This window comes from Prinia subflava, chromosome 9 (genome assembly GCF_021018805.1).
Source record: "Prinia subflava isolate CZ2003 ecotype Zambia chromosome 9, Cam_Psub_1.2, whole genome shotgun sequence".
In the NCBI taxonomy this organism is placed as follows: domain Eukaryota; kingdom Metazoa; phylum Chordata; class Aves; order Passeriformes; family Cisticolidae; genus Prinia; species Prinia subflava.
The window spans coordinates 26,442,296-26,454,525 of NC_086255.1; the positions used below are offsets into that span (position 1 = coordinate 26,442,296).

Consider the following 12,230-nt stretch of genomic DNA (forward strand, 5'->3'; position numbering starts at 1 on the left):
CTGATACTGAGCACTAACATCAGTGAGAAAGACCAAAGTGCTGTTTTGGGGAAAGGTGACTGTGGAAGGAATTAGAGAAATTATTAAAATGAAATCTGATCCTTTCTGAATTTAGTGATACTTCTGCTATTTATTTAAAAGCTTGTGATTCCATTTGCTAACTACTCAGTTTGGGTTTTGGTATGCCCACAAAACATCCATGTGGGGTGTTTACACATTTCGCTGGATACAGCTCTTAGATACTGATGCAAACTTCTCAGTAACATATTTTTATATAGCGGCCAAGTGTCCACCCATTTATAAAGGAGAACATTTTGAAATTTATTACTAGCAGGCAGCAGAACTTATTTTAGCCTCTCAAAAATCTCCAATTTTTTCCCAGAAAATGTTTCTTTAGGACACAGCACCACCGTGTGGCCGTTTCACGATACAACACCGAGAGCAAAGCTGCCCGTTCCACCACGGACAGGTGCGAACACTCACCCAAATTTTCATTCTGTCCTTCTGCAACGCCAACACGAAATCCGAGTTTTAAATTCAGCCACGACCGCCGCAGTCATTGAAGACATTCCATTCCACAAGCAACGCCATAGCCACAACCATAGGAAAAGGGTTCACTTTGCCAAGATACCAATTTAAAGAGACCAAATCCTCGTGCAGTCTGATTTCTTGTTATGTGTTAAGGAAAGAAAGGTTTGAAACAACATGGCTGATCTTTCCACTGCACTTTCCAGAACTAAACTGCAAGAATTTAACACTTGATTGTGTACGGAAAACAAATCAAGGCTTATAATTATAATATATTGGTAACAGTTTTTTGATGTTCAGATATCAAACCTTTCTAGCTACTATAAAAATATGTATTTAAATCTAATATTAATCCTGATTAAATAAAAAAAGAGAACAGAAACTGATCTTACTTCTTTCTCCTTGTAAACTAAAGGTGAACTCTATGGAGAGTAGAAGCCAATACATTTTTGCAATGAGAAATTCTGACACTTTCTTCATAGTACTCACAGGTGAGATATCCCCTTGACTGGCCTTCATTAGCTTGAATCATAAAAACCAGAGTAAATTTAGCAGGATATACAGAAGCATCTGCATATTTTTGCAACAAGCAGTACATACACGTATTAAACTCAAAGTTCTTAATTTGGATACTAGTACACAAAAAGAACATTGTACACAGAGGGAACAAAATGCAGTTACAAAATTCCCCATCCCTTTATTTTTTTGCTTTACTTGGTAAGCTTGAGGCAAATTTGTATGGATAAAACCAACATGTAGTGAACTTGTATATGTTCAAATAAAAGTATTATTTGATTTTGAGTTGCTTTTGGCTTTGCTGTAACACAAGGATAAAAATCAGGAGAAGGAAACACTGTTTTTTACTGTTGCACCCAATTTTAAATTTTGTGCAAGGAATAAGCTTAGAGACCAAATAATTCTCAGTATCGTTGAACAATAAAAGCAGCAGTAACTAACAACTTATTCAGAGACTGTGGGGGGAAAAAAAACCATAAACGAGGTATCAAAAAGTAGGGAATTATTAATTACAGTATTATGATTTCCAAGTCATTACATTTTTAAGGCAAAATCTTATAGTAACAAAACACATTACTAATGTGTACTAAAATAAGGTTATTTACTTAAAAATGATACATTGGACATAATCTGTGTACAGAACAAGCAATTCATGGTAAACTCAATAAGGCACCTTCTAAAGCAGATGCTGTACAAAATACATTAGTGTGTTACATTTTTAAAGTAGTATTCTACACTTCTGGCATATAACACACACAAGAGTGTGACCATTTGTCTTGTTCCACTCTTCTTTCATATTTTATTTACATCTTCTCTAGGTTAACTACAACGTTATTTATTCTTCTTGTATACAATATAGTACATTTCATTTTGGGCATGTCACGTCAGAGCACAAACGTCACTACATGATGTGGGCTTCTATAATTGCATTAAACAGTAAAATATCACAAAGCAACAATGCCATTAGATTTGTGGAGAACCCAGAAGTAATGTGCACTCTGCTGTACAACCAAGGCTGAGCAGCACGGCTCCATGAACACTGTCCTGTGCAACACTGCCAGCTGCTTTCGGACATCAGCCCTGCCTGGAACAAAGACTGGGGGCACAGGACAAAGACTGAACTCAGAGGCACTGCCAGGAGCTGAGGAAAGGCTAAATCATTCGAATATCTCACAGAACACAAGCATGTCACTTCCCTTTAAAAATATCTGCAATAGCAAGAGAATGGTTTTTAATTATATCTCTGCTCTTCAAACACTTTTAGATCATTAAAATACAGTTCGCTGAGACAGAGTAGATGAAATGTATCCAAATGATTTGTTTTATAAACACATTCAAATGGTCATTTAGATCAAGATCTAAAATTTGATTCTAGAGTACTATGGAGGTAACTTCAAATATTAATTTTACATTTCATTCAAGACCTCAAAAAAGGCTGATTAAGAAAATAATTGGGAAAGAATGATGGATATTGGGAAAATTGTTTCTTGAGGAACAATTACATTACGTAAAACTCAGAATAAACTCAGAACGTAAGCCTAATTTTCTCTGCAGGAATAGCACATTTCTGGTGGAATTTACAAGTTAACCAGGAACACAAAACCTTTCCTTTTATGGTTGCTGCAACAACAAGAATGACGTGACTCCAATTATTTCCACCTAAAATTCCATGGAACAGGTTAAATAAACATAAAAAATTCCTCCATACACGTCTTTAAGAACTTCCAAGGCACAGGCTTGATACTCCCCAAGATATTTTCCACAAAGGTGATTTTTATATTAAAAAAAAAAAAAAAAGAAAAAAAGAAAAGAAAAAAAAAAGAAAACACATTTGCCAGTTTTGGAGGGTATTTCTTTTGGATGACAAATGCTAAAAATTTTGACCACCAAAAGTAGATTAATCAGTCCAACAGAAGAATCCTATTATCCTCTCTGACCTTAAAGGCTTCTGAACTCTACAGGATTGCAAAAAGCTACAGCTTGGCTTTGGAGTCTGCATTAATTATGCTTAGTTATGTAAAAATTAATGGGTTGGCTTTGAGCACTTTTTTTCCCCAAATGATTTAAGTATTAGTATAGACATCCCTTAGTGTTAACGTTTTGTTGAGTATTGGAATCATCCTGTTCAGCACAGCAAAAACTACACAAGCACGATACATTCCAGTATGAACAGGGGAACTGAAGTGCTGATAAATTAGGTTTAAGGCAAAAAAGATTTTTTTTCCCCTCTCAAAAAATCATCTTTGCAGCAGTTGGCTCCCTCTGTGTTCAAGTAAACTGGTCAATCAGTTTAGGTGCTAAGGTGTCTAACCATCCTATTGCTGCCTTGCAAATACCTAAAGGATGGAAAAGAAAATAAGTGAAAATGTACAGATTACTGAAATTCATTCATTGCAGGAGGAGCTTCCTGAAGACTTGGGAAAAATGAACTAAAAAAACTCACAAAACACATTTACAGCTAATGATGATGTGGCAAATTCTAAAAGAAATGACACAATATTCTACATAGGACGGGGTTAATTTAGACAGATCTCCAGGCTTTGAAAGTTGAAGCTAGCAGGGAACCTACATAAACAATTTTCCTTCTTATTGATAAAAACTCTAGAGAAAAAGAAAAGCTTATCCCTTACTTTTTTTGGCTTATACCAAAAATTTTCCAACTACCTGTGCAAAAATTATGCGCGAAGACATGATTAACAATTGCAAAATTAGCATATATTTCTTGGCAATGGACGGAGAAACTTTATTTTTTAAAAGCCTTTATCATGAGGATTGTGGCACAATATCATATAGCTCTTGCTGTTTTCAAATAAGTTAAAAGTTGACACACCTACGAACTTCTCAGCCAGAATACATATTAATACTTAAAGGCATTACTTAACAAAAGTAATGACTTTGTTAAAAAAAAAGAGTCCCTTGAAATAGCTAGTTTTCTATAAAATATGTAGAACTGTTAAATAAAGTCTGTACATCACAATAGAAAATAAAAATACTGCAATCTTTTGCCTGACCATTTACATTACGGGAACTATAGGATTAAAATAAAAAAGTAACATGCTAGAAGGTTGTAATTGTTCACAAATCACATTACTTCTGTGTTACATTACTTTCTGTCAATTGTATTTTCAAGGGAAATTTAAACACATCAAAACAATCTCCATGTAAATATTTTAAGACAACAAATAATCTGGCATAAATCAATCTGAAGTTTTAACATTTTTCATCAATATTGGTCTGATTCTTAACTTTTTTCTTCAAATCTCAACTATGGTGTGTGTGTGCGTGCATATATCTAATTGTACACATGTACATATGACAAGGTATTTCTTGTTTTGTTTTTTTTTCCCCTAAAGCACAAAACACACTGTATAAATAACTTCCCTTTTAAAAGTTACCTAGAACAAGATTTACAGTACAAAGTTATAGGCACTTAAATTATCAAATAGATTCAATGGTTCCAATATGGTGTGTTCAATCTTCAGACGATTCATGCTTTGAAGGTCCAACTTGAGTTATGGTTCTATTTTCTAACTTCCAAGTAGAAGTGCCAAAGGAGTTATAAATCAATAATTCTACTTTACAGTACCTTATGGAGGGTTCTGGCTTCTAACCAACTTGTGTGGGTCAGTGGTGAAAATGGGAGAACTTCAGTTTCTCGTGCAGGCCAAACAATTGCACTGAATCACAGAATCACTGGGCTGGAAAAGAACTTCCAGATCATCAAGTCCAACCCATGCCACTCAACCAAACCATGGCACTGAGTGCCACATCCAATCTTTTTTTAAACACACCCTGGGGTGGTGACTACACCACCTCCCTGGGCAGACCATTCCAGTATTTTATCACTCTTTCCATTAAAAACTTTTTCCTAATATCCACTCTACATTTCCCTTGGCACAGCTTAAGACTGTGTCCTCTCGTTCTGTCTGCCTGGAGAAAGAGTTGGCACAATAAAACCAAGTTTTGCAATTGTGCTAATTTACTGTATGTTCATGAATTAATTTCAATGCCATTCCTCCCAAACTTAACTAGAACTTACAACACCCACTGATTTACCTTGTCTCAAATCTTCACTTCCACTCAATGGCCCACAGATGTGGCCTCCTGTGTCTACATCAGAGCAACCCAGCTCCAAATGTTCTGCACGCTGTGGATCTGATCTTCAACAGTTCACTCAGTTCTCCTGGTCTTGACCTTTACTGCATTCTATAATCTTCAGAGCACACAGAGCTTCCTGCCTTCCCTCTTTGTCTCTGTAAACCTGACTTGTTCTCAAGCCTTTTGAAACTCCCCTTCTGCCTAGTTTTGTCAAATGATGAAAGAGCACATTGCTACAGCTGACAAATCCCCTCCTTTGTGGGAAGAAGTTCACAGCATGACAGACACTTGTCAGTGAGTCTCGATACAGCAGGAAGGCAAAACACATTGCCATCGATCTTTCTGCTAAGATGTAAAGTATTCTATGGCAAAAATGCTGGTTGCATGTGGCACTGTGAAAAAAAATGACAAATTTCAGGGATCCAGTTATGGAGCTCTCTCTAGACTGCAAGGGAGATGACCAAGGCAGCCTACATCTCTAGAAGAGATTGTTTCAAGCTCTTTACATATTTAGGTAGGCATTCCTTAATTAATTAATGTTCACATTTTTGCAGTTCTCTTTGTGACCAAATAAAAAACAGAAAACAAAATTATAACTGAGATTTCTGAAGATAACTTAATGGCAAAAGATCCTGTAGCAACTCTCTGATTGTGGAGCCACAAAATGCACGGAGCCCTGACCATAAAACTTTGTTCATTTAAATGGTTTCTTGTATATTCCAAATGACAGCAAAATAATCCTGGCACACACATAAAGGCATAAAGAACTGTTAAACTGAATAGTATCACGAACAGATTCATAACCTACAGGCTGTTTCACCAAAACTTGGTATGGATTGAATAGGTTTCATCAGGTAGAAGGCAAAACAAAAAAAAAGCTTATATTCTCCATCTCTGTTGAATCCATATAGCTTGTTAGGCTTTCACAGAAAGCACCGTAATCTGAACATTCAATTCAGTACCCAGAGTTTTACTGGAGACTCATGAAGTATGATTGAAGTCTTAATGCAGCTCAAACCAAAACAAAATGTGTATTGTCTCAAGGCTGTCCATACATGTAGCACATAGTGTATAGAGGCTCTCAGTATCATGGTCTATGAAGTACTGAAAGATTTCATTAGCAGCCTGTGGAAGTGTGCTGAGAAAATATACTGAATCTCAGTTATTTCCTCTTCTCTGTTTCCATCTTCCTCACCCATGTTTGAGTGAAAAGATCTAGGGAGTCCAGCTTTGCTCTCCAAAGTCCATTTCCTATGTCAAATCTTTACATCTTGTGATTCCACCATCTTGGCAAGCGTCTTCTTGATCCTCAAGGCGGTGAGCCTCGAGGCAGGATTGTGAGCCCAGCACTCAGACATCAACTTCAATATTGCTCTTAAACACTGCAGAAGGAAAAACAAAGGCACACTATTGTAACAATCCAAACACCCAAAGTTATAATTTTGGTTCACTGTCAAGCTCAAATTATAGAACTTTCAAGTCCAAAAATGTGGAACTTCCAAATTCTCTGCAAAATTGTTGGTAGAAAACTATTATAAAGAGATCTACTGAAGGAAAAAAAAAACCCCAAAAACCCCAAACCCAACACCCACATGCCAATCTTTATCCCACCCTCACTGCCTAGTGTTACAGTAGCTGGAACTAACAGAAGGGCCGATTTATTCTCTCAAGGATGCATTACCAGAACTACTCCGTACAACTCAGGAACACTGGTACAAATACGGCAGCAATAAACAGAAAAATCTCCACATATATGGCTGGAAAACCATAGAGAATTCTTTCAGGGAAAATCAAGATGTGACAACAGTTCTTTCAGAAGTCCAAAAAAAAAAAAAAGAGAAAACTGGGAATTCACAGAAGTCAAGGACTTGGGGAAGAATGGATACAGCATATTTAACTTGCTATGTGAAATAGTTACGTCTTATTTATAGTGTTAAAGCTGTGGGCCTTTAAAAACACATACAAATGAGAGTATTTTAGTTACATCATGGATTGTCCTGGGATGTAACAGTAAAAAAGGAAAAAAGAGGGAATCCACAAAGGAACTGCTTCATCTTTCATGGAATATCTTCTGCCACAAACCAATAAGCTATGTACATTAAGACTGATAAAAAGAACTAAAAATTAATTTAAGTTTTAGCTCTGAATGTATTCCACTATCTAAAATACATGATCTCAAGTAGAGCAGTATTCATACACTTGCATGCTGCTTAAGGGTATCTTCCCCTCAGATCACTTGATAAGATACATTAAAAAATACAGTATTTGAATTGATCTCAAGCATGTCTTTCTCCTATTATTGCCATGAGGTTTTTCAAGAATCAGAATGTGTCACTGCAGTGCCTAATTCCCAGCACTTTAGTATTTATGAAGCTGAAACAGCACCCCACATGAATGAAGGAGCTGGAGCAGCTTTTCCTGTGGGCGCACTCACCTCGTCGCTGTTCCATCTGTTGGACACCACGGGGCGCAGGCGTTTGACACACACCACCTCCCTCATGTCCTCATAGGATGGATCGTTTGGCACCATGTCATAATATGGCAACTGATACTCTTCAACAATACCTGCAGGAAATTGGGAAAGATTAGGAACAATTAAAATCAATAGATCTACGTATCTACTCTTGGATTTCCTTAGCCAGGAACAAAAATTAACTTTGTGCCAAGTTATACTCACCATACTGTTTTACTGTGGTAAAAATCTGAAAATTTCACTACAACAATAATTTACCATAAAAGCTCCAATATTATGATTATTAACTTCAATAGCTAAGATAATTCCTTGAAGTGCATTTGATTTTAATATCAAATACTGCATTTGGCTTTTTCTAATCTACAACATGCTACAAAGAAGCACAGAGAAATATAAGATGGAAGAAGAATACAGGTGAAGATGCGTAAGGATACAAAAGAAGAGTAAAAGAAAAGCCAGGATGAGCCACAAAAATGAGTCAGACTATTACTACTGCTTTTAAAGAATACAAGCCTGATGACACAGCAAGCTAATTATATTACTTCCTGGTGAAGCATAGCTAGAGTGAGGGAAGGGCTAATACATTTTATAGAGAATATTTAGAAGTTTACCTCCTGTGACACAGCGCCGAGCCATTTCCCAGATGATCAGCCCAAAACTGTAGATGTCAGCCATGATGTATGGCTGGAAATGGTTTTTGTTCAGGCTTTCATCCAGGACTTCGGGAGCCATGTAACGTTTTGTTCCCACTCTGGTGTTCAAGGGAACGTCAACCTCATTTGTGTCACTACATGAAAACATCAGCAAGTTACTGAACTGGGGACTGCTACAAGGTGAGAAATCCTGTACTGCACAACCACTAAAAAGACAATTCTCTGTCTCCATTGAACTCAAACTAACAAAAGTATTTAATAATACTATTGAAGTATCACATCTTCAAGTAAGTTTCCACTGCCTACGTGCTGTTGAAATTTTCTATGAAAGAATTTAAATGATTGCAATTACTATAAAAGGCTAGTTTTGAATTAAAAATATCAGTCTCCATTTCCACTACAAAACTATAATTTTCCACAAGAAGAGTATTTTCTTTGTTTCTTAACAGCCTCTTTTCATCATGATGTCTTACCAGCATTCAAGAACAACATTTTACTCTCAAAACTGAAAATAATTCCCCCTGAAAGCACACAACCAAGTGATTCCATCTGCCTTTTTAAACCGGGTGCATTAAATAAAAACAAATTACATGAATGTTTTCCCATGACGGAGGATTTGTTACCTGTTAAACTTGACTGCCAGACCCAGGTCTGCAATGCAGCAGGTTCCGTTTTTCTTTATCAGGATGTTTTTGCTCTTCAGGTCCCGGTGTGCGATGGCGGGCTTGCCCTGTGTGCCGTAGATTTCCGTGTGCAGGTGGCACAGGCCACACGCAGCAGAGTAGGCCAGTTTGAGCAGAGCCCTGTTGTCCAGCGTAGTGCACTTCAGAAAATCATACAGTGACCCATTTTCATGATAATCCGTGATCAAGTAGAGCTGTGTCCAGGAGCCAGTGCCTTTAATATCTGCTGCTATGAAACCTATGAAATGTATAAACCAAGTTACTATTTATTTGTATGTTAATTTTTTGTGTAGTAGATTATGTCCTAATTCCTAAAGTTGTATTTTTTGCACTGCAGCAGAAGACACATGTTCCCCTTATGAAAACTAACCATGTAGAAGCTCTGATTCTAACTGTACGTGAGGTTACCAGTCCAGCCTTCCAGCACAGAGATTGCAGACACACTTCCAACCAAGAGCAGCAAGATTCTACCCCTTCAATAGCATTTTATTTGCACACTTTGGGAGAAACCCATCTGGTTATTCCACAGAAGCTGCCTTAGACCCCTCACCTCCCTCATGCCACCCTCAGTAGCCGAGCACTCTCTGCTGCCTTACCGAGGATGTTTTCATGCCGCATGAGAACAGTTTGGTAAATCTCTGTTTCTCGGAACCAGCTGGCTTCTTCTGTGGTGAAAAACACTTTGACTGCCACTTTTTCACCCCTCCACTTGCCCATCCACACTTCACCGTATCGCCCTTTTCCAACCTGCCTCACCATCTGAATTTGTTTGGCAATAGTGCGCTGAACCTAAGGCAGACAAAAAAAAATTTAAAAAACATAAGAAAGAAGAGGGTCTAAGATGGAGGAGGGAAACACAGCAGTTATCCAGGCTGCTTGTCAAGCTTGGATTTCTTTAAAGTTTAATCCCATTGTAAAATTTGTTCCATGGAATTTTTTACATTCCGATTTTGGATTCATTATTGCTGCCTCCAAGGTATAAAAAAACTCGAAAAGATTTAAATCAACTCAGCTTCTATCTGAAGGGTATGTTCTCTTGCATTTTATTTTGGATTTGTTTTTTCCCCTTGTCCTATCTCTCCATGCCCTTGGTAAGAAGTCCCTCTCTGGCTTTTCTATTTTAATGGTCAGTGGATACCGAGAAAATAAAATCTCCGAGTTCACTCATGTTGATACTTACATCAGCCACTTGTATTTTCATCTTAATGGCTGTAGGCTAAGTTTTCTTTGAATTCTGCTGATGTCAATAGATTTTGTAACATAGCTAATTTCACATTTCCTTTTAATTAATTATGTGAAGATGGGCTTTAAACATGTTCAGTTTGTTCTTCACCTTTCATCATAATGGCACATAAAATAATTAGCATTTTGTATGAACAAACTGCTTTGTTCTAGGCATTAGATCCAAGCCAAACTTTGTATGTGATGGAGAGAAATTCAGTGAAGAAAAATCTCAAGTATACAACTTACCAACAGGGGTAGTCCTGATCCACTCCCAGAACTCTGGGACTGGTCAATAAGGTCTTTTAATGACTCCCCAGCTGGAATAAATGCCTCATCTTGTTCCAGGTCACGATTATAGCAGTGCCTCTTTGCCATCGACTTACAGTAATGCCTGCAAAAGTAACAGGAGGTAAGCTCAACTCCAAAACATTTAAAGTATGTAACAAACTGATCCACAAAAAGAGTTATTTAAATATAGACATTTTCTCAAAAGAAAAAACAGAGAAGCAGATTTTAGGTACTTTTTCTTCTCTTGAAATGTAACTTACATAGCTTTTTAATGTTAAGAAGCTATTGTAATGTGTGCCAGCTGATTATCAGTCAGGTGGAAACCCAGGGTTTTTAATACTCAGCTCTTAGCCAGAGTTACCAGTACAACATTGCTGATTTTGGGCTAAATGAACAGACAGAACTTTGAACCACAGCAGCTGAGGCTGACACAAGCCTTGGAAACTGCCAGAACAGTGATCATCTCCAGCACAGGGCTGGGGCTGACAGAAGCATCTGAATGAACTCCCATAGCTCAGCTGGACAATTACTTAGATTTGGAACACAGCAGAAAATCTCAGAAGCGATGCAATTTAACTACTGAAAGTGACTGAAGACCCAAAAGCATAAAAAAATGAAGATATTCCTGTTTACCAGCTGCTATAACATCCAAGCTATGTGTAGTTTACAGAACTGTAAATACTTTGTAGCCAGAGAAATGGATCAAATTCACTTAAATTCTCTGCTATGAACATTTCATTTTACCTAGTGATGGAAACTGCTACCCACAGAAATGTGAAATTAAGTTACAACTGTTTCCAATCTACATATGATTGAGTAGATTTGCAAAATAACCATTCTGTTTACACTGATTTGCAAAATTAAAAATGTTGCCAATAAAGAAAGTGCTTTCTTACTTGTAACAAAAGCAGCTAAGTAAGATGACCATGACAATTATGCAGACTGCCATAGAAATCAACACTGCCATCCAACGAATGCTGCCATCAAAAAGTCCATCTATTTGACAAAAAAAAGAAAGAAAAAATAGAAGGAAAAAAAGAAGAGAGTTTCCAAAGTCTATTAATTAAACATATATCCTAAACAGTTTATTTAGATATATAAATATACTGTGTATCAAAGTAAGTATTTATGCCACAAAAGCAAAGATAAATTCATTTGGATGACAACAAAAAAAAAAGAAAAAGAAAGATTTAGCTTCAGATTTTGAAGTTGTTTGTTTTGGTTGACTCTTGCTAGTTTGTTACAAATAGAAATTAGAGGATTTAGAGCAGTAAGCTTCTGAGAAGATATAAAGCAACAGTTAGACCAGTACAACTTCCCTAGCAATGAATAAGTGAATTAAAACCAAATATTTTTGCTGGGAGCAACAGAAAGAAGAGAATGAATTTCCAATAAAGAGGCGTTAACAAGGTCTGAATAGTTGGGTTTTTTATGATGGCATTCATAATGGTTAAAGCACAGCAGAGATCAAGAAAAACATTTAAAAAAGAGATCAGACTGTGGAAACAGAATAAAAATAGATCAGAAGATCACATGCAACCAAGATATGAACACAGTAAGAACAAGAATAAAAATGCCATGAGTGACTGACAGAGGAAAAGATTAACTTGAAAGTGGCAAAAAAGGAAAACTGAAAATAGAAAATGAAATGTAGTACAGATCTTCATATAAAAATTACTTAGTAAGGAAAAAACAAGATCTGTGCAATACTGTAATTACATTCTCTCCTTATTTCTACTGTTGATCAGGAAGAACAGAACCTACACA

General features: G+C 36.8%; 1 protein-coding gene across 1 annotated transcript in view; it reads right to left on the minus strand.

Moving 5' to 3' along the window:
• Positions 1-1,628: 1,628 nt before the first annotated feature.
• BMPR1A (bone morphogenetic protein receptor type 1A) overlaps positions 1,629-12,230 on the minus strand; it is a 72,443-nt gene continuing 61,841 nt past the window's right edge. The window contains exons 7-13 of the mRNA XM_063406039.1: positions 11,360-11,459; positions 10,422-10,566; positions 9,548-9,740; positions 8,892-9,189; positions 8,227-8,402; positions 7,577-7,707; positions 1,629-6,524 (exon numbers count right to left, since the gene is read on the minus strand). Of these exons, the coding sequence (XP_063262109.1) occupies positions 6,399-6,524; positions 7,577-7,707; positions 8,227-8,402; positions 8,892-9,189; positions 9,548-9,740; positions 10,422-10,566; positions 11,360-11,459 (1,169 nt within the window). The 3' untranslated portion in view covers positions 1,629-6,398. The remainder of the gene's footprint in view (positions 6,525-7,576; positions 7,708-8,226; positions 8,403-8,891; positions 9,190-9,547; positions 9,741-10,421; positions 10,567-11,359; positions 11,460-12,230) is intronic.